At 40.1% G+C, this 23,437-nt stretch overlaps 1 protein-coding gene across 3 annotated transcripts in view; it reads right to left on the minus strand.

The window, feature by feature from the left end:
* The window catches only part of LOC115079411 (mucin-5AC-like), a 113,056-nt gene that overhangs the window by 32,030 nt on the left and 57,589 nt on the right, over positions 1 to 23,437 (minus strand). Inside the window, exons 24-32 of one of the 3 annotated variants that reach the window (XM_029582981.1) lie at positions 23,143 to 23,322; positions 22,574 to 22,813; positions 19,997 to 20,153; positions 18,228 to 18,356; positions 15,994 to 16,138; positions 15,526 to 15,569; positions 15,229 to 15,429; positions 5,139 to 9,583; positions 995 to 4,394 (exon numbers count right to left, since the gene is read on the minus strand). In XM_029582981.1, the coding sequence (XP_029438841.1) occupies positions 995 to 4,394; positions 5,139 to 9,583; positions 15,229 to 15,429; positions 15,526 to 15,569; positions 15,994 to 16,138; positions 18,228 to 18,356; positions 19,997 to 20,153; positions 22,574 to 22,813; positions 23,143 to 23,322 (8,941 nt within the window). Of the gene's footprint in view, positions 1 to 994; positions 9,584 to 15,228; positions 15,430 to 15,525; positions 15,570 to 15,993; positions 16,139 to 18,227; positions 18,357 to 19,996; positions 20,154 to 22,573; positions 22,814 to 23,142; positions 23,323 to 23,437 lie in introns of all 3 variants that reach the window. The other 2 variants (XM_029582980.1, XM_029582979.1) reach the window with 2 other exon arrangements.

Below are 23,437 nucleotides of genomic sequence, written 5' to 3' on the forward strand. Positions count from 1 at the left end.
TATTTCAGTTGGGATTTTCATACAGGGACATTCATTTCAAATTTGAGGCAGATTTATCAACAGGATTATCTCATATTCCAAAACCAAGTTTGCTGAAGTCATTTACTTGCTAAAATTGTGCATCTGTTTAAAACAAAGATAAGAAGAATAGTGCTGTCTAATTATTCAATAACTGAATCATTTATATAATACTGTATCTGTGTTTCATGTCTAAGGAGGAGGTGTCATTTTCTTCCACGCAGTGAGAGGGGTATACCTACTATGAGGGCTGGCTGGCGCCATTTTAACTTAAGCAACAATCCAGCCTGGAGTGCTATGGGCCCCACTAGATCACCAGGGCCACACAATTCCAGCAGGTATACCTGGTGCCTAGGATTGGTCGGGGGTTTTTGGGGAGTGATTGGCTTCTACTGGGGGGCCTTTTGTAAGGGGGGGGGGAGGTGTGGGGAGGGGATGGAGCATCATTGCATCACTTAAAAATCTCTTTTTGACTACTTATTTTATATGCGGACTGCCTCTAGAGGTGACAAGGGGTGGGTGTTTTCTTAAAACCCCTGGATGGGGTCTTTCACACGTTGATGAGGGGCTATGTTAGGCTTGATATTACTCCTTAAGAAGCATCCAGAAGGCATTGGGATATGTGTTAGTCACCGAAAGACCCAGTAAAAAGTTAGCTACAGCACATGAGTTATCAGCAAATAAAGTGGCTTGAGTTTTTTAAGGCTACTGTGTTATTTTATTTACATAAAATTATTTAATACTGTTGCTTTGCATACATTTTCAAACCTTGTGCATACAAACCAGTTCTTTTAAATGCCTCCATTATTTGTGAAAAAATATCACATGATATTACTGCGATAGATGTTTATCGCATGATAAACAGAGCATTTCACATTATAAATGCTGCTTTTCAGCTTACTAAATGACCCCCTCCCCTTGGTTTGTAGCCACTTACATATTGTTAAATATTAAATCATTATATGAAAGCACCTACCAGGAGAAAAATACTGATCATAGACATGGCAAAAGCAGGGAGTTGTCATGGTAAATTTTGTTGTTTCAATTGTAGAAGTAGGGGCTTCAGTAATAGTTTCTGTAGTTGAAGCAATTGCAATTGTTGTGGTTATAAATGCTGTTGAAGATGAAGTAGCTGAAGGAGTAACTGGTGTTGTCTCGGTTATTACAGTTGTTGGCAAGGTTGTTCTGACAGTTGTAGAAGGACTTGTGGTGGTGCAATGACTATAGTCATCACAGCACAGAACTCTTATTTGATAGTTGTAGCACTTTTTGGATTTTCCAATTTGATCCTTATTTTTGCACACGAGGCCAAATGATACATTACACTGTACAATTTGTCCGATTGCATCAATACTTATGTCAGGGAGGTTCTCAGCCCTGCACTGTATATTTTGTGGTTTCTTGCAGATTGATTTTCCTGCACCAATGATGTTGTCATAGGTTTCAATATCTCCTCCTTGAATTCCAGATGTGGGAAAGTCAACATCATACCATGTGGTCCACTTGCATTTTGGTTTACAACCCACCGTTGGTGAAGTAGTTGACAATGTTGTAGTGGTACTTCCTTCTGTTATAATTGTTGGAGGAGTTGTAATGATGATTGTTGGTGTTGATGGTTTTTCTATAGTGGTAGTTTCTGTGGTTGTGGTTGTTGTAGTTGTACCTGTTGTGGTTGTAGTAGGTAAAGTAGTTGCTGTAGTAGGCACTGTAGTAACAGGTGTTTCTGTAATAGTGGTGGTAGTTTGTGGACTTGACACTGTGGATGTTGTAGGTGTTTCTGTAGTGGTTGTAGTTGTGGTTGCCTTAGTAGTTGTAGTAATAGGTACAGTTTCAGTTGCTGAAGTGGTTGATGGAGTTGTTGTGGTTGTTGTCTCTGTGGTAGTAATAATAGGTGTGGTTTCTGTTGAAGTTGTAGTTGCTATAGTTGTAGTTGCTGTAGTTGTAGAAGGACTTGTGGTTGTACAATGACTATAATCATCACAGCACAGAACTCTTATCTGATAGTTGTAGCACATTTTGAATTCTCCAATTTGATCCTCATTTTTGCACACAAGGCCAAATGATACATTACACTGTACAATTTGTCCAATTGTATCAATACTTATGTCAGGAAGGTTCTCAGCTCTGCACTGTATATTTTGTGGTTTCTTGCAGATTGATTTTCCTGCACCAATGATGTTGTCATAGGTTTCAATATCTCCTCCTATAATTCCAGATGTGGGAAAATCGACATCAAACCATGTGGTCCACTTGCATTTTGGTGTACAACCACCCACCGTTGATGAAGTAGTTGGCAATGTTGTAGTGGTACTTCCTTCTGTTATAATTGTTGAAGGAGTTGTAATGATGATTGTTGGTGTTGATGGTTTTTCTATAGTGGTAGTTTCTGTGGTTGTGGTTGTTGTAGTTGTACCTGTTGTGGTTGTAGTAGGTAAAGTAGTTGTTGTAGTAGGCACTGTAGTAGTAGTAACAGGTGTTTCTGTAATAGTGGTGGTAGTTTGTGGACTTGACACTGTGGATGTTGTAGGTGTTTCTGTAGTGGTTGTAGTTGTGGTTGTGGTTGCCTTAGTAGTTGTAGTAATAGGTACAGTTTCAGTTGTTGAAGTGGTTGATGGAGTTGTTGTGATTGTTGTCTCTGTGATAGTAATAATAGGTGTGGTTTCTGTTGAAGTTGTAGTTGCTGTAGTTGTAGAAGGACTTGTGGTTGTACAATGACTATAATCATCACAGCACAGAACTCTTATCTCATAGTTGTAGCACTGTTTGGATTTTCCAATTTGATCCTCATTTTTGCACACCAGTCCAAATGATACATTACACTGTACAATTTGTCCAATTGCATCAATACTTATGTCAGGGAGGTTCTCAGCCCTGCACTGTATATTTTGTGGTTTCTTGCAGATTGATTTTCCTGCACCAATGATGTTGTCATATGTTTCAATATCTCCTCCTTGAATTCCAGATGTGGGAAAGTCAACATCATACCATGTGGTCCACTTGCATTTTGGTTTACAACCCACCGTTGGTGAAGTAGTTGGCAATGTTGTAGTGGTACTTCCTTCTGTTATAATTGTTGAAGGAGTTGTAATGATGATTGTTGGTGTTGATGGTTTTTCTATAGTGGTAGTTCCTGTGGTTGTGGTTGTTGTAGTTGTACCTGTTGTGGTTGTAGTAGGTAAAGTAGCTGTTGTAGTAGGCACTGTAGTAGTAGTAGTAACAGATTTTTCTGTAATAGTGGTGGTAGTTTGTGGACTTGACACTGTAGATGTTGTAGGTGTTTCTGTAGTGGTTGTAGTTGTGGTTGCCTTAGTAGTTGTTGTAATAGGTACAGTTTCAGTTGTTGAAGTGGTTGATGGAGTTGTGATTGTTGTCTCTGTGGTTGTAATAATAGGTGTGGTTTCTGTTGAAGTTGTAGTTGCTGTAGTTGCTGTAGTTGTAGAAGGACTTGTGGTTGTGCAATGACTATAATCATCACAGCACAGAACTCTTATCTGATAGTTGTAGCACATTTTGAATTCTCCAATTTGATCCTCATTTTTGCACACAAGGCCAAATGATACATTACACTGTACAATTTGTCCAATTGTATCAATACTTATGTCAGGAAGGTTCTCAGCTCTGCACTGTATATTTTGTGGTTTCTTGCAGATTGATTTTCCTGCACCAATGATGTTGTCATAAGTTTCAATATCTCCTCCTATAATTCCAGATGTGGGAAAATCGACATCAAACCATGTGGTCCACTTGCATTTTGGTGTACAACCACCCACCGTTGGTGAAGTAGTTGGCAATGTTGTAGTGGTACTTCTTTCTGTTATAATTGTTGAAGGAGTTGTAATGATGATTGTTGGTGTTGATGGTTTTTCTATAGTGGTAGTTTCTGTGGTTGTTGTGGTTGTTGTAGTTGTACCTGTTGTGGTTGTAGTAGGTAAAGAAGTTGTTGTAGTAGGCACTGTAGTAGTAGTAACAGGTGTTTCTGTAATAGTGGTGGTAGTTTGTGGACTTGACACTGAGGATGTTGTAGGTGTTTCTGTAGTGGTTGTAGTTGTGGTTGCCTTAGTAGTTGTAGTAATAGGTACAGTTTCAGTTGTTGAAGTGGTAGACGGAGTTGTGATTGTTGTCTCTGTGGTAGTAATAATAGATGTGGTTTCTGTTGAAGTTGTAGTTGCTGTAGTTGTAGAAGGACTTGTGGTTGTACAATGACTATAATCATCACAGCACAGAACTCTTATCTCATAGTTGTAGCACTGTTTGGATTTTCCAATTTGATCCTCATTTTTGCACACAAGGCCAAATGATATATTACACTGTACAATTTGTCCAATTGCATCAATACTTATGTCAGGGAGGTTCTCAGCCCTGCACTGTATATTTTGAGGTTTCTTGCAGATTGATTTTCCTGCACCAATGATGTTGTCATAGGTTTCAATATCTCCTCCTTGAATTCCAGATGTGGGAAAGTCAACATCATACCATGTGGTCCACTTGCATTTTGGTTTACAACCCACCGTTGGTGAAGTAGTTGGCAATGTTGTAGTGGTACTTCCTTCTGTTATAATTGTTGAAGGAGTTGTAATGATGATTGTTGGTGTTGATGGTTTTTCTATAGTGGTAGTTTCTGTGGTTGTGGTTGTTGTAGTTGTACCTGTTGTGGTTGTAGTAGGTAAAGTAGTTGTTGTAGTAGGCACTGTAGTAGTAGTAACAGGTGTTTCTGTAATAGTGGTGGTAGTTTGTGGACTTGACACTGTGGATGTTGTAGGTGTTTCTGTAGTGGTTGTAGTTGTGGTTGCCTTAGTAGTTGTAGTAATAGGTACAGTTTCAGTTGTTGAAGTGGGTGATGGAGTTGTTGTGGTTGTTGTCTCTGTGGTAGTAATAATAGGTGTGGTTTCTGTTGAAGTTGTAGTTGCTATAGTTGTAGTTGCTGTAGTTGTAGAAGGACTTGTGGTTGTACAATGACTATAATCATCACAGCACAGAACTCTTATCTCATAGTTGTAGCACTGTTTGGATTTTCCAATTTGATCCTCATTTTTGCACACCAGTCCAAATGATACATTACACTGTACAATTTGTCCAATTGTATCAATACTAATGTCAGGGAGGTTCTCAGCCCTGCACTGTATATTTTGTGGTTTCTTGCAGATTGATTTTCCTGCAGCAATGATGTTGTCATAGGTTTCAATATCTCCTCCTTGAATTCCAGATGTGGGAAAGTCAACATCATACCATGTGGTCCACTTGCATTTTGGTTTACAACCCACCGTTGGTGAAGTAGTTGGCAATGTTGTAGTGGTTCTTCCTTCTGTTATAATTGTTGAAGGAGTTGTAATGATGATTGTTGGTGTTGATGGTTTTTCTATAGTGGTAGTTTCTGTGGTTGTGGTTGTTGTAGTTGTACCTGTTGTGGTTGTAGTAGGTAAAGTAGTTGTTGTAGTAGGCACTGTAGTAGTAGTAACAGGTGTTTCTGTAATAGTGGTGGTAATTTGTGGACTTGACACTGTGGATGTTGTAGGTGTTTCTGTAGTGGTTGTAGTTGTGGTTGCCTTAGTAGTTGTAGTAATAGGTACAGTTTCAGTTGTTGAAGTGGTTGATGGAGTTGTTGTGGTTGTTGTCTCTGTGGTAGTAATAATAGGTGTGGTTTCTGTTGAAGTTGTAGTTGCTATAGTTGTAGTTGCTGTAGTTGTAGAAGGACTTGTGGTTGTACAATGACTATAATCATCACAGCACAGAACTCTTATCTCATAGTTGTAGCACTGTTTGGATTTTCCAATTTGATCCTCATTTTTGCACACCAGTCCAAATGATACATTACACTGTACAATTTGTCCAATTGTATCAATACTTATGTCAGGGAGGTTCTCAGCCCTGCACTGTATATTTTGTGGTTTCTTGCAGATTGATTTTCCTGCAGCAATGATGTTGTCATAGGTTTCAATATCTCCTCCTTGAATTCCAGATGTGGGAAAGTCAACATCATACCATGTGGTCCACTTGCATTTTGGTTTACAACCCACCGTTGGTGAAGTAGTTGGCAATGTTGTAGTGGTACTTCCTTCTGTTATAATTGTTGAAGGTGTTGTAATGATGATTGTTGGTGTTGATGGTTTTTCTATAGTGGTAGTTCCTGTGGTTGTGGTTGTTGTAGTTGTACCTGTTGTGGTTGTAGTAGGTAAAGTAGTTGTTGTAGTAGGCACTGTAGTAGGCACTGTAATAGTGGTGGTAGTTTGTGGACTTGACACTGTAGATGTTGTAGGTGTTTCTGTAGTGGTTGTAGTTGTGGTTGCCTTAGTAGTTGTTGTAATAGGTACAGTTTCAGTTGTTGAAGTGGTTGATGGAGTTGTTGTGATTGTTGTCTCTGTGGTAGTAATAATAGGTGTGGTTTCTGTTGAAGTTGTAGTTGCTATAGTTGTAGTTGCTGTAGATGTAGAAGGACTTGTGGTTGTACAATGACTATAATCATCACAGCACAGAACTCTTATCTGATAGTTGTAGCACATTTTGAATTCTCCAATTTGATCCTCATTTTTGCACACAAGGCCAAATGATACATTACACTGTACAATTTGTCCAACTGCATCAATATTTACGGCAGGGAGGTTCTCAGCCCTGCACTGTATATTTTGTGGTTTCTTGCAGATTGATTTTCCTGCACCAATGATGTTGTCATAGGTTTCAATATCTCCTCCTTGAATTCCAGATGTGGGAAAGTCAACATCATACCATGTGGTCCACTTGCATTTTGGTTTACAACCCACCGTTGGTGAAGTAGTTGGCAATGTTGTAGTGGTACTTCCTTCTGTTATAATTGTTGAAGGAGTTGTAATGATGATTGTTGGTGTTGATGGTTTTTCTATAGTGGTAGTTTCTGTGGTTGTGGTTGTTGTAGTTGTACCTGTTGTGGTTGTAGTAGGTAAAGTAGTTGTTGTAGTTGGCACTATAGTAGTAGTAACAGGTGTTTCTGTAATAGTGGTGGTAGTTTGTGGACTTGACACTGTGGATGTTGTAGGTGTTTCTGTAGTGGTTGTAGTTGTGGTTGCCTTAGTAGTTGTAGTAATAGGTACAGTTTCAGTTGTTGAAGTGGTTGATGGAGTTGTTGTGATTGTTGTCTCTGTGATAGTAATAATAGGTGTGGTTTCTGTTGAAGTTGTAGTTGCTGTAGTTGTAGAAGGACTTGTGGTTGTACAATGACTATAATCATCACAGCACAGAACTCTTATCTCATAGTTGTAGCACTGTTTGGATTTTCCAATTTGATCCTCATTTTTGCACACCAGTCCAAATGATACATTACACTGTACAATTTGTCCAATTGCATCAATACTTATGTCAGGGAGGTTCTCAGCCCTGCACTGTATATTTTGTGGTTTCTTGCAGATTGATTTTCCTGCACCAATGATGTTGTCATAGGTTTCAATATCTCCTCCTTGAATTCCAGATGTGGGAAAGTCAACATCATACCATGTGGTCCACTTGCATTTTGGTTTACAACCCACAGTTGGTGAAGTAGTTGGCAATGTTGTAGTGGTACTTCCTTCTGTTATAATTGTTGAAGGAGTTGTAATGATGATTGTTGGTGTTGATGGTTTTTCTATAGTGGTAGTTTCTGTGGTTGTAGTAGGTAAAGTAGTTGTTGTAGTAGGCACTGTAGTAGTAGTAGCAGGTGTTTCTGTAATAGTGGTGGTAGTTTGTGGACTTGACACTGTGGATGTTGTAGGTGTTTCTGTAGTAGTTGTGGTTGCCTTAGTAGTTGTAGTAATAGGTACAGTTTCAGTTGTTGAAATGGTTGATGGAGTTGTTGTGATTGTTGTTTCTGTGGTTGTAATAATAGGTGTGGTTTCTATTGTTGAACTTGTAGTTGGTGTAGTTGCTGTGACTGTAGTTGTAGAATGACTTGTACTTGTTGTAGTTGTAGCTGTTGTGGTTGTACCAGGAGGTGTAGTTGTTGTAGTAGATTTTGTTGTTGGTTCTGTGCTTGGAATCTCTTGACTTGCTGTTGATTGCACTGGAGGTTTTGGAGTGATAATTTCGATTTTAGGTGTGGTCGTTTTTGATGTTGTAGTTTTAACTACTGATATAGTTGTTGAAGGTTTAGTGGTTGTAACTTCTGATGTTGTGGTTTCTCTGCTGGATGTTGTTGGAATTGTAGTGCCTACTGTGGTTGTAGTAGTTTCTGAAGTTGTAATTTTGGGTGTGGTGGCAGTTTCTGGGGGGGTTGTTACTGAATTTGTAGTTTTGATTGTTGATTTTGTAGTTTCTTTGGTGGTTGTCAAAGATGTAGTACTACCTGTAGTCGTTGTGGTAGTTTCTGGTGCTTTAGTTTCTGTAAATGTTGTAGTTTCTGGTGTTGTGACTGTGACTTCTGATGTAGTTTCTGTGGTGGTAGTTGTTATAACAGGAGTATTGCTAGTTGTAGTAGTTTCTGGTGTTGTGATTTCTATTGTAGTGGTAGTTTTTAGTGGGGTACTTGTTGATGGTGTAGTGGTTCTGAGTGTTGAAATTGTAATTTCTGGTGTTGGGGTCACTGGAGCAGTTGTACCTATTGTTGTGGTAGTTTTTGTAGTTGTTTCCGGTTTTGTTTCCTTAATAGTGCTACTTTCTGATATACTAGTTGTTGGTACAGTGGTGCTAATTGTACTTACTATAGCTGAGGTAGTTATTGGAAGATTAGTGGTTGTGTTGCAATGACTATAGTCATTGCAGCACAGCACTTGTATTTGATAGTTGTAACACATCGGAAACTCTTCCATTTGCTCTTGATTTATGCAAGCAAGTCCAAATGATACATTGCATTGTACAATTTGCCCTATTTGGTCAATAGTTTTATTTGGAAACCTTTCTGCTCTACAATGAATGTTTTCAGGCTTTTCACAGATATTATTTCCGGCTGCTCGAATGTTCTCATATGTTTCAAAATCTCCTTCTGTACTGCCAAGGCTTGGTAGGTCAACATCAAGCCATGGAGACCATTTACATTTTGGTTTGCAACCTGATGTAGTTGTCGGTACAAAGATTGTAGTGGGGCTTGTAGTTGTTTCTCTTGAAGGAGTTGAAGGGACAGTGGTAATTTCAGGAGTTGTGTTTTCTGTGGTTGGAGTTGTTGTAGATCTTAAAGTGCTTTTACTTGTTGAAAGTGTAGCAGTTATTGTAGTTTCTGTGGTTGTGGTAGTTTCTGTATTTGTAGTTGTTCCTTCTGTAGTAGTAGTGGATGGTATTGTGGTTGATACAGTAGTTATGGGTTCAGATGTACTACATGGCACATAGCTACAGCATAAGATTTGAATCTCATAATTGTAGCAGATTGGTGGAAGCTGATCTTTGTTGTAGCATATCAGACCAAAACTTGGATTGCATTGTACATTTTGATCCAGCTCCTCTAGGGGTGTATAAGGAAATCTTTCTGCTCTGCATTTAACTTGCTTTGGATTTTTGCACACTGTAAATCCTTTGGCTTTAATATTTTCAAATGTATCAAAATCTCCATTTTCAAGTCCAGGATTTGGATAGCTGACATCATACCACTGTGACCATTTGCAAGATTCACGGACACATACTGTGGTTGTTGGTGCTATTGGGTAAAAAATGAAGAAACAAATATTACTTCAGTTTAAAATAACTATGCAAAAATTACTATTACAGAATAGATTGACACTATACTCACTAAACATTCCCAGTATTGATAAATGATTGAGTATCTTATTCACATTTATATTTGGTACAAAATTTATCTACGTCAGAAGGCTAAAAATCCAAGTAGACTATGATTGGATCTAAACCAGAGATCCACAAGTTTATACAGAAGCAATTAGGGACATGCATGCCAAATAAATTTGTTTCAGTTCATTTTTTCATTTGGGGGCCGTTCAAGGTCTCCAATAATCCCTTCCCCACCTTTAGAAAGCTGCAGTGGCTAAGCCTCTCAGGCTGGGCAGAACCAAGCCCGGCTGGGAAGCCCCTGGATACTCTAATCCCCCTCATGCCTTCAAAAGAAGACAGTGTGGGCCTGTTTGATTGAACTGAGCAGGCCCAGCTAAGGCCTCCCTGGGCCCCCTCTGACACCTCTCCTTCCCCTGAAACATTTTCTGGGGCTGGGGACTTTCACAGCCCAATTTAACCCTTCTGAGAAGGTCCTGGAGAAAGAAAGAGGAAGGAGTAATGCCCACTTACTCCTGCTCCACAGTGATCATTTAAAAAATGGCACTGACACCCCAAAGTGACATCTCTTTAGTACCAGTCTCAGGGCCAGCTGGTACCATTAAGTTGTTAGATTATACATTTCTACAACATAATGACACTGGCAAGCCCTGAAACTGTGGCTAAAGGGATGCCACTTTGGTGTTGGCCTCAGGACTACTGGCACACTTTTTAAAAGAATTGCAGCAATGCAGGAGCAAGTGGGTATGGTTCCCACCCTTTCTTTCTCAGAAAACCCCATGGAAAGAGTAGTTGGTTATGGAGGTCCCCTGCCCTGGCACATTTTTCAGAGAAGGAAGGGGTTCATAGGGGCCCAAGTAGGTTCTGGCTGGGCTTAGCTTGGCCCAGCCAGGTAAGCACAGGCCTTGTGGCTTTTTTTGGTGAGCTATAGGGGAATTGGAAGAGCTTGAAAAGGCACCAAGAAAGCTCCTGTAGGCTCACAGGAACAAGGAACACCATTTTTGTAATGAAACTAAAATGCCACAATAAGTTCAAGGTATTTCTATGCTTTTGCTCTGTGTGCAGCAGCAGCCAAGAAAGCAAATAGAATGCTAGGGATTATTAGGAAAGGAATGGAGAATAAAACAGAGAATATCATAACGCCTCTGTATCGATCCATGGTGCAACCTCATCTTGGATATTGTGTGCAGTTCTAGTCACCACATCTCAAAAAAGATATAATAGAATTAGAAAAAGCATAGAGATGAAATGATTCTCCTATGAGGAAAGAATAAAAAGATTAGGATTCTTCAGCTTGGAAAAAAGATGGCTGATGGGAGCTTTGACAGAGGTCAATAAAATAGTGAGTGGAATGGAATAATAAAATTGTAATCAGTTGTTTACTCTTTCAAAAATGACAAAGACCAGGGGATACACAATGAAGTTCTAGGTAATACATTTAAAACTAGTAAGAGAATTTTTTTCCTCAATGCACAATTAAGCTCTAGAATTCATTGCCAGAGGATGTGGTGAAAGCTGTTAGTATATCTGCTTTTAAAAATGGTTTGGACAAGTTCCTGGAAGAAAAGTCCATAAAACATTATTAAGGTGCAGTTGCAAATATCCATTGCTTAATTATTGGGATAAGCAGCTTAGAATCTATCTACTTGTAAGCTGGATTGGCCACTGCTGGAAACGATACTGGGCTTGATGGACCCTTGGTTTGACCCAGTATGGAAAGTCTTATTTTCTTATGAAGTCATTTTTGGTTCAGATATGCCATTCATATAAAACAAATGCACATCCCCAGATGCAATAATGCTTTACAAAGCTAAGGTGTCTTTCCTCCAACTCTATGGATTATGCTACATAAAATCACAGGCCAATACCCCCCTGAGGATATTCTTATTTATTTAATACAGCTACACAGGAATTCAGTTTAAGTATCATAACATGCTGCATGTTATCCTATATCATATTATAGTAATTTATTTTCCAAAAGGAATAATTAAATTTGAAGGCTTTATTTTGATAATTTTTAAATATTAAAAAATATTGCAATTTATCATAAAGTTGTTTTGTGCTTGTTAGGCAGGTAGATGTAAAAAAGATTTAGTACATGACTGCAATTTTTTCGGGACCCCTCATACAGAGTCTTGGGGTACCAAACCAGATGTTTACAATTGCCTCATCTACTTTTCAAATTATCCAATTTCCTTTATTATTATATGTGTAAAATATATTAATATTTATAGTTGCTTAGAATATAGAGGCCATATTCAGTCACTATCCAGCTGAGTAAATTAGCTGGATAAACTTATTCCCGGCTATCTAATAGTTAACCAAATAAGTTTATCTGGCTAACTTTAGACCAGCTGAATAGTAAGTCTAAACTTATTCAGCTAATTAGCTAGATAAGACAGAATATCGTCAATTAAGATAGTCAGATAATGTGTTCCTCTCTTGAATGCCCCCCATCCTGACCATCACTTAGTTGGATAACTATTTTGCGAGATAAGTTATTAGAGATATTCAGCAAGATAAATACTCCGCTGAACATCCTCAAATAAAGGTATCTGGGCTTACCTACCCAGATAAATTTGATACCTAACCAAATTTTAGGGAGCATCATCAAGCAACAATAGGGTTATAATGCACATTAGACATATATCATGCAATAAATGCTGTATATTGCTCGATATAGTCTTATCCCAGCAATATTGCATGATATTTGCTATATTGCACATATTTCTGGCCAGATTCCTGAACCTATTGCAATGTACAGCTTTGCATGACATATGCATGCATACATTTTGCAAATTCATGCAAAGCAGCTCATGCATACCTAATCCTACGTAAGTAAAATAACCCAACTCACTTAGGGGCGGATTTTAAAAGGAGCGCGAACAGTAGGGGTGTGCATTCGGATTGACCGCATTAGTAAAACGCAACTCATATTTTTTTTTTACTTAAAAAATTGATTCGACATAAACGATCGGATTTCCCACATATCGAACATAGATATGTTCGATATGTGGGAAATCGCGATTGTTGAGCCAAAATAAAAATTTAAAGCCCCTCACCCTCCTTAATCCCCCCCCCAGACTTACCACAACTCCCTGGTGATCGAGCGAGGAGTGAGGACTCCATTTCTGCAATCCTTGGCGAGAAGCATGTGACGTCGGCGGCACGTCGAGTGACGTCGGCGTCACGTGATTCCCGGCTCGTTCGCGCCGGACGGCTCGTTCGTAAATCCGCCCGGTTTTGGGCGGATTTACGCGAGCAGGGCTCTGAAAATCCGCCCCTTAGAATTTTATCAGCCAAATTATTTTGGGGTAGATTTTTAAAAGGTGCGTGTGCTACCCAGTGCACGTACATGTACACCCGATTTTATAACTTGTGCGCGCAGGCGCGTGCAAGTTATAAAATCAAGGGTTGGCGCGCGCAAGGGGGTGCACAATTGTGCACCTTGCGAGCGCTGAGCCATGCTGCCTTCCCCCATTCCCTCCCAGGCTGCTCCAAAATTGGAGCGGCCTGGAAGGGAACTTCCCTTCCCTCTAACCTGACCTTCCCACCCCCTTCCCCTAACCTTTCCTCCCCCTAGCCCTGCTCTAACACCCCCCAAATTTTTATTTTACCTTTTGCGCCTACCGGCAGGCTGCCACCACACAATCCCTTGACACAGAGGCAATGGCCTCCTCCAGACCACCCCGCCCATGCCCCGCCCTGGACCACCCCTTTAGTAAAGCTCCAGGACTTACACGCGTCCCTGGGATTTTCACACATCGCCGGGTCTTTTTAAAATAGGCCCGGCGCGTAACCCTTTTAAAATCCAGACCTGTATGTATAGTTTTTGGAATATCATTAATCTGCCGTGGGAGCATCAAGACCTTAACATGGGTCCCAATGCTCCCTCAATAGATTTAAATGGATCTGTGGGCTCTAGGCTGGTTGACACCATTTTTCAAAATGTCATGTGATGGGGCAAGATCCAGGGACAGGACAATGGCCACATGGCCAAGGCCTTTACCCTGACCACAGATGCTTTATTTAAGGAGTGTGGGGGGGAGGTGGGTCCAGGTAGGTGGCCCACTATACCACGGCCAGTCTTTTTGAAGAGTTGGAGGTTGGGGTGGAAGGGGTAAGGGCAGGGACACTATTTCTGTATTATTTTAATGGAAAGGGCGTCAGGGGTGGGGGTACTAGCTCTTCGGGGGTTCATTTATATGGAACGGGCCTGGGCAGGGGGGGGCAACATTTATTCCATTTTTTAAATGTTTTTTTGCAGCTCCATCTCAGTTAGTAGCCCCAGGGTGGTGAGAAAGTCAAATTAGACTCTCAGTGCCCTTTTTTTCACTTATCAGGGCAATATTGTTTTGGGCTGCAGGTCTCTTTAAAGCAAACGCAGCCATGTGCATTGGGACCACTATCGGGATTTGTACAGGCCTCTGCCACATTGTTTTGCCTCGTGGACTTTTACCATGAGACAAAACAACATGGCGATATCGTGGGAACGCCCCTCCATGATATTGGGCCCCTCCTGTGATACAATATAGCGACTTAGTGAACCCAGGCTTTTGTTTGAATATCAAAATATCCAATTATGTTTAAAGTTATCTGGATATGGTTAGTTGGATAATTTTAATGGTGGATTATTCAGTGAGACCTTTATCTTACTGAATATCTGGGAAGTTATCTGAATGATTGTAGCTGGATAACTTGTCCAGTAAATGACCTACTGAATATGAACCTCACTGTATATTGCCAGTTAAGATTAAAATTATCCAGGAGTACTCTCCAGGCTAACTTTCATGCTGCTGTTTGCCATGTCTTAATTTAGATAAATAAGTTATTAAGCTAACTCAACTTCTCCTTGAATTGCCCTTGAAGTGCCTCTTACTTGTCAAGATACATTTTATGTATATTGCCTATGTCAGAGCAATGGAGAAAGCGCCAGCTGGGATCACAGTAGCAGCATATCGTGAACCCAGCTGAAGCTAGAGATTTCAAAAGGTACTGAGAAGGTGGGAGAGTTAAGGTTGAAGTGGAAAGGGAAGCAGAGGAGGGCTTGTTGATGTCAAATTATGAGCAGTTTTAATGTTGAAAAGATGCTCAGAGAGTGCGGAGGTTTGGCCAGGCAGAACCCATAATTGGGTGAGGGGTGCTGTGATTTGGACAGCAAGGCCTGTGAGGTACGTTTTTTTTAAAACTCAGCATGGACACTTAATCGACTATATTCTTTCGAATAGAGCCAGTTAAGTCTAAAGTAATTCGGCCACCCAAGGCCAGATAACTGTAAGACCTGATGCAGGGCATGGCTAGACCTGGACCACAGCCAAAATGCCCATTAATCATCCAGCTTTTAGGCACATAAAGACATCTTCCTAAAGGATATTTAAAACTCAGCATTTAGTTGGTTAACTTTTGAGTTATCTGGCTAAATGGCTTTGAATATCGACATTGTAAGATCTTACTAAGCTTTTTAAAAAATTTACCCCACATATCTAGGAAATTACATGAAATTAAATGCTTATTAGTATGCACAACTTTTAAAAATGTTAACGGAAGATGAAAACATACTTGTTGTTATGACTGATGTGGTTGAAGACGTGCTACTAAAATGAAATGTCGTAGTCGGTGTTGTAGTACATGTTGAAACTGATCTTTCAATTGTCCCGTTGATACCACAAATTGCACTGATGCACCCACCAATACCATCGGTAGTGTTGTAGATGACATCGTGGTAATTATACATCTTCCCCTCATATTCACAGTGGCAGGCTGCAAATCATAAGCGGAAGGTGGTTAGTGATAAGTGCACATCTGGGAGCCTACAATTTTGAGAATATTTTATAACAAACATCTCTAAAATCATACCTGTGACATCATAATTGCACTTAATGCCTTCCATTGTGCATGAGCTAAACAAAGAAAAGAAGAAATATGAGTAATAATGATTTTACTGTTATTATTATTCCAATCGCAACTAAACTTCTTTTCAGGGAACTACGCAAAAAATAAAATTTTAAATAATATTCCAGATTTTTCTTATCTTAGAAAATATACATTGGCCAGGCTGGTGGTTCATGTTGGCAGGTGAGGGGGGCACCTGGCTGGGGATGTTGTAGATGCAAGGTTCACAGACCCTTGGCAGAAGAAAGTCTCAGCAGTCTTTCAATGGCAACACTAAGTGGCCGGATGTAGGTTGTAAAATATCACCAAACATAATAAGGAATAACAGAAGTGAGTTGCCATAGCAATGGTAACAGAACACTTCCAGTGGAGAAATGTTAGGTCAGTTTGCAATGCGGTAAATTTCTGAAATCATTCTGAATCCAAACATACCAGGACATGCAGTTCTCGGATGTGTACACCTTTGCACCTTGCTTGTAGTGGTTCCCTTCCTCATCATAGCAGCCGCACCTGTCAACGCACTTCATTTCATCCTCATCAAAAAGGGGCATATTTGATGGGCATCTCGGATAGCAGCCTAGGAACAATGGAGAAGGCTTTAGGACTTTTAAACAAGATCAGAAAAGGGTACTCTGATTAAAACCTTTCAAATTTCAGTGTAGATGGAGATTCTGTCTTTGATGAGCTGGTACAGCTGAATAACAACACCTCCTTTATAATAGCATAAAACCTTGGAGATTTTCAGCAGCTGGGTAACATCAAATGTTCAGATTGAATATATATGTCTTGCTGGTCATGTAAACTAATGCCACTGGAAGATGAAAAAGGTTCATTTAAGACATAAGTAGCATGGTCTCACAACCCTCTCCATAGTCTTATTCAATGCCCAATCCCTCTCCAAAAAAACCCCCATCCTTAATGATCTCCTAATTGACTGTAAACCTGACATCTGTGCCGTCACAGAAACATGGCTCAAAGACTCTGATATTGTCCTTCTCAACCAGCTTCCTACACCCTATTATGAGATCCTCTCCATCCCGAGACCTAAGAAAAGAGGCGGAGGCCTCCTTTTGGCAACCAAAAAGTATTTAAAACTCAAACCTATATCCATCGACACCCCCCCCCCCCAAACTTAAAATAGGCCTGTTCAAATCCCCGGAACTACAAGTCTGCTTAGTCTACTCCCCCCCCCCCCCCCCCCCCCCCTGCCTTCCTCGAATGCAACTCATCCCCGCTCACTGAATTCATTTCGGACAACATCAATATTGAAATCCCTGCCATCATTCTTGGAGATTTTAATCTCCATGTAGACTCCTTCCCGCTTATGTCCTCCTGTGAAACCTTTCTTAACTCCCTCCACGCCATTGGCTTTAAACAAATCATCTCATCCCCTACACATAAGCCAGGCACACCCTTGACCTCAGCTTCATCAACTCCTGTATCCCCCCCCCCCCAAGACTCCCTCTTGCACACCTGTTCTCTGGTCGGACCATTTCCTCATTGAAACATGCCTTTCTATAAATGCCCCGACCACTAGTAATCCTGCCCAAAGTATCACCATTGTGTCCAGAAAACCCTGCTCTACTGATGACCTAATTTCATCCTTATTGACCTCCTTATCCAATCTTGATTGCTCTATCCCTGAAGCTGCCCTAGCCTCATGGAGCAATCTTACCCTGGGTTGAGAAAGCAACAAGGAAGGCTATCTAACAAAGCCGTGTAGGCAACAAAATGTGGATTAGAAGCCAATATGTCCAAAGTAAGCGTTGCTTAGTTTTTATCTTCAATAAAGCAATCTTACCCTGGACATTGCTAACAAACTATGTCCAATCACTAGACGCGAATTGCACCCATCCTTTAAAAACCTGAAACCATGGTACACCACTGAGTTAAAACTAATGAAAAACAAACAGACAGAAAGAGAGAACATGGCGTAAGGACCCATCACCTCAACATACCTCTAGCTACAAATCTGCCCTTCATTGCTATAGGCTATCCACCCTCAAATCCAAACGTGACTTTTACGCCTCAAAAATAACTTTAGATCTGCTCTAAGGAAGGTCTAAAGTTAGCCAAGTATAGTTAAAAATTAGCTTAGTTAGCCAATACAAATGCCCCTAAATTATCCAGCTAAATTTTAGAAGGATAATGAGTTATCCATCTAAAATTTAGCCAGAGAAGTGGAGGAAATATTAAAAAGTCTGCATTTAGCTGGATATACATTTTTTTTAAAGAAACATTTCCTACTTGAGATAGTTGCCAAAGCACATAAGACCTAATCTGGGCAAATGTTCAAATTCCACAGTTAGAGAAAAGAAACAAAGCAATAAAATTTCAACACATGAGACATTTTGGAGTTATGAGTCAGTGGTGCACTGATTGCCAGCTAGATTGAGTACACTGAGGAGGTACAGAGAGAACTGGTGGAAGTAATTAGGTATTTAAATCACTTACAAAAAGAAAAAGATTATATATTTTTTTAAATGGAAACATTTCTAGCCTTAACTTTTAGAAAGATGTGGTATTACAAGAGGGCTCACAAACCTCAACTTCATGTGTTCAGGCAAAATCATAATTCCCTAACTGGGCTGCCTAAATATGTTTCACTCAAAAGCTCAGAGCAGAAAAGTGCAATACATGTCACTGATCATTCAATATTGTTTTACCTTCTAAACCTGCCAATTCATTAACACATTTCCCACTAGGATTCCTGCAGGTCTTCAGACAGGGAGCTCCACAGGGCTTGTAGTGCCACTCACATTCTCCATCCGGGTTGTAGTAATCACAGAACAAAGCTTAGAAAGAAGAGAATACAGACAGTAAGCCTGAATGCAAAGCTCTCCATGTTGCTACAGATTTAATCCACTTTCTATCATGTTTGGTGAATGCATTGTGGGTTAATTTGACCTCATCCCACCCCTACTACCTGACATATATGAAACTGGCATACACTGGAGGATGTTGATAAGTTAATTTTCAAAGGGGTTATGAGTGAAAAGATAGTATAAGTAGCCTGTATTTTTGGTTTCACACACATTTATGAGTGCAAGAAAGGGGGGGGGGGTCTAGGGGTGTTCTGGGATGGAGTCATCAAGAGATATTTTATAAGAGATTTATGTGAATATATTAGCCAATTTATTCCCGCACTTTTATACCTGCTAATTAACTTGGACAAATGAAATCAGACTTGTTTGTTGTCTGCTATTTTTGTGTGGGAGGTCTGAGTGAACTGGGAAGAGTTCATGGTGAAGTACTAGGAGGGTCTCAGTGAACTGGAGACGGACTGGGTGAACTGGGAGTGGTATCGGCAAACTGGTGATTACTGATTTCAAGTACTCATGTATATTTTAAAATATACCTGCCTCCGCCTCCACATATAAATCAGGGGTTTTACGCATACATTATCTATTTTTGAGTGTAAAATATATAGGCATATGTTCATAAAATAGGTACAAAGAGAAAGTGCTTTCATTACATTGCAATTATTTGTGTGTACTGAAACATAAACACAACTTGCTGCACGTTTTGTAAAACACTAAGATAAATGTTTCCATGTCCTCTTATGCACACAAATGCAATACCACAAATAGGTTTGAAAGTTATCCTTGATGTTTTCAAACCATTACAGTTTCACTTAAGCAGGGCAAGAGGAGCCATTATCATTTAGCAAAATATATTCAGGCTGCAGGGGTCACCCCACTCATAAACAAACAGGAGTATACTCCAGGATACACAATGTGGACGTTTGTCAAATGGTATTTTTCCAGGTACTACTCCTGTTGAGCAGCATGGATATCTTTAACACCTTTTCTGGAACTATTTGCATGATATGGCTAATTCCTGAGTAGTGTTGGAACAGATTTTAATGCTGACTGGTTTTTGCTATAATTTGATTCATTCCCTTCTAAAATGTTTTTCCCTTTGAGTCATGTTGGAGAGGACTACAAGAAACAGGATTTTCTCGCCCCTTCAGTACAAAGACGTAGGAAAGATTGTGGCAAGTGTTATTGGTCAACTATTAGCTTTTTCGGCCAGCTTCTTACAGCAGGATGCTGCTTTCGTGCAATAAGGTATGACATTGGTCTTGGGAGCTGTGTGTTCAGGCGGAAGCATGGTCCGTTCTCCAGATAAGTTATGGAAGTTTAGTTAGTATATTGTTAAGAACTGTTTACTTGTATTTTAATATCTGCTGTGGCCATACATATTCACTTATAAAGAATATGAATAGTTGGAGTGGGTCTAACTTTTTACAGTAGAAAATCATGGAGAGAAAGGGCGGAAGGATAGGGTATGAGGTGAAGGATGGGTATAAATGGTGTATCACTTGCCTGAGTTGTGAATTTCAGCTTCTTGCAGTGTTTTACATACAGTATCACAAACCAATAGTGGAAAATAATTGTTTCTCTTTTGAAATGCAACAGCACACAATACTCACGACAGATTGCAGGGGTTCTCCAGGATACACAAATGTTAGCCTCGCCGCATGCCTGAGCATAGGCAGCTACCGCTGTACAGAAACATTCGCAGTCTCCACCAGTGTCACAGGCACAGGCATCTGTCACACAAGCCTCATAATATTTTCCAGGGTCAACCTGTGGGTAGATGGAAACAAGCATGTATGTGCATGCATTTAACGGTATTTACCTTAATGAGGCAACCTTCCACTCTTACAAACTTAGAGAAACTACAAGAAAGAGAGGCAACTTTCTTAACCATGCACTGAGACATTGCATATTATGTGATGGGCCTGATCAGATATATCATGATAAAAAATAAATTCCATAGTAGGTTACACACTTTACTACGTTGTGATACTGTGGATGCCCTTGCTCTGCAAAGGACTATGTATTATTTTTACATAGAGAAGGTTAAGAACCTTGGGCAAATTGTTCACTCAAATAGTCTTCATGTTTAATACATTCTTATTATTTAAACAGAGCTTCTGCATTGTAAGAATCTTAGGGTAGATTTTAAAACGTTATGGGCGATTTTATAACATGCATGCATGTCAGCACATGCACTAACACGAGATACGGAAACCACGAAAAAAAAATCCTGAACCGTGGAAAAAACAAAATTACCCGCGGGGGACCTGAACCGAAACACCCCCCCCCCCCCCCCCCCGATACACATCTCTAAATAAAACGGAGGATGTCATAATACCTCTGTGTCGCTCCATGATGAGACCACACTTTGAATACCATGTGCAATTCTGGTCACCGTATTTCAAAAAGGATATAGCTGCACAGGAGAAAGTGCAGAGAAGGACAACCAAAATGATAAGGGGCATGGAAGGCTGCCCTATGAGGAAAGGCTAAAGAAGTTAGGGTTGTTCAGCTTGGGGAAGAGACCACTGAGGGGGGATATGATAGAAGTCTACAAAATCATGAAAAGACTTGAACAAGTTAATGTAAATTGGTTATTTACTTTCTCAGATAATAGAAGGAACAGGGGGCACTGTATGAAGTTAACAAGTAGCTCATTTAAAACAAATTGAAGATCTTTTTCACTCAGCGCATAGTTAAGCTCTGGAATTCATTGCCAAAGGATGTGGTTACAACAGTCAGTGTAACTGGTTTTAAAAAAGGTTTGGATAAGTTCCTAGAAGAAAAATCCATAAACTGCTATTACAGCAACTAATTTGCAATAGTAGCTTGTGATTTATCTAATGTTTGGGTACTTGCCAGCTACTTGTGACCTGGATTGCCACTGTTGGAAACAGGGCTTGATGGACCCTTGGTCTGACCCAATATGGCATTTATTATAAGTTTAACCTTGCTCTAGGCACATCAGACTTAGCTGCATAATTTATTCTGCTAAATGTAAACATTGGGATAAGCTGTTCAGAATACTCCTGAACACCTCCAAGATATCTGGATAAATTTTATCTGGATCATTTATCTGAATAAATGTCCAAGATATTCAGACCTTGGGTTTATCTGGCTAAATGTCTTTGAATATTAGCCTCTAGGTTCCTAAGAAGTAGAGATGGACATGAATAAAATATTTTTATGTCATTATTTTGTTTTGTTTTGGATTTATGTTACATATATCATTTATTTTACTATATATTATTCATTTTATTCCTTTTGTTTTTGCACACACTATTTTTTATAACATGCTTACATTTTTTACAAGGCTATCATTTTCACAGTGCATATGCTTTACTTAATTTTGTCTATAGCATGGGCTAAAACAACATAAATGACAAAACCAATAGTTTGTTAGATTTTCCTATCAGTTTTGATAGAAAATGATACAATAAATATTGGTGATGTTTTCATATTGTTTTAAAATGACAGCACATCCCTACTAAGAACTTATGGACGAATTTTAAACGCCCGGCGTGTGTAAAAATCGGTACTTATGGGCTAGGCCCTGTGCGTGCTGCATGCATTTTCAAAAAGACTCGGCCAAGCGCGTAAGTGCCGATACGTGCACAAGTGGCGGGCCCTGAAAAGGGGGCGGGGCCAGGGGCATGGTCTGGGTGGGGAGGGGCAGGAGGGAGGCTGGCCGGGACAGTGGCCATTAGCTGCTGTCCCAGGAAGAAGCGCCGGCAGCCAGCTGGTACGTGTAAATTATTTCTGCTCCCAAGGAGCAGTAAGTAATAAAATAAAAAATTTGAGGAAATGTAGGTTAGGTTTATGGGGTGGGGAGGAGAGGGGAAAGGGAAGGGGAAGGAATGTTAGGTGGGGGGAGGAAAGTGGGGAAGGCATGATTGTGTCGCTGCGTGTACTTTTCAAACATTCACACCCCCTCTGCACACGCTGCCCACACATGCGCGCCTGGATTATAAAATCCGGCGTGCATGTGCTCACAGCCAATGGATTTCATAACATGCACGCGCCAGCGCCGCATGTTATAAAATCGGTGCATCCAGGTGTGCGTGCCGGGAACCGCGTGCATCTTTTAAAATCTACCCCTCGGTGTCAGAGCAGTCAGTTGCAGTTTCCATTAGTTGCATACTACTTTTATCCTTTCCCCAGGAACCTGAGTATAAAGTGAATCATACCTGAGGGTGGCAAGCAGCAAACACTTTGCTGTTAATGATGCTGCATTGTTTCTCTGCCCAGGACTTCCTGTAAGGGTTTGCAGTGCATGGATCCTTTGTTTGACTGGCATCTGGGCAGGTAGGGGAGAATTTCCAGCTATTTCCAAACTCTGTCACATCCCCGACCACAGACTGACTCCTGGTGGTGAAGTCATTGATTGCATTTCCATCATAGTTCCCACAGAGGCCACAGACCTTCCCCTGCGAAGAGAATCCAATGAAATATGAGAGTAGGTTTGCAAAAAGTATCAGAAACAATGACTTTTGAAAACATGAATCTTTGGGTGTTCAGTGGTGTCCTGGTATAAGATAATTCTTTTACTAATTTTCTATTCCTACCTTGTATCATGATATCTCAGTGATGAATAATTTTTATTACCTAAATACCAGAAAACTCAATGTGCTTACTTACTTATCCCATTAGCAAACTTCCTGTTCCTTTTATCCTGTGTTTCTTGATCACCTAATGCATAGTATATGTAAATTTTGCACAGACAGAGGGGCTTTGCGCTTTTAGAGACAAACCTTACCTGAAATTCTGGGCTGAGTTTGATGAAGATACTTGTCTTCTTATCCCACATGAAGATCAGTCCATTCTTGGCTTCAATCACCAGGTAGATGCCCATCTTACGGACCTTGTATGGCACTTCCAATCCAATACCTCTCTCCACTACTTCAAAGTGCTCATCAGTGAGTATCAACTCAAAGAACTAAAGCATAAATCAAAACCAAATAAGAGGTCAATACTCATCAATAGATAAGTAATTTAGTAACTGAGCAATGATTCGGCAAACCTGTGGAAACTTTCTTGTCATAAGCACTATT

This window comes from Rhinatrema bivittatum, chromosome 17 (assembly GCF_901001135.1).
Source record: "Rhinatrema bivittatum chromosome 17, aRhiBiv1.1, whole genome shotgun sequence".
Taxonomy (NCBI): domain Eukaryota; kingdom Metazoa; phylum Chordata; class Amphibia; order Gymnophiona; family Rhinatrematidae; genus Rhinatrema; species Rhinatrema bivittatum.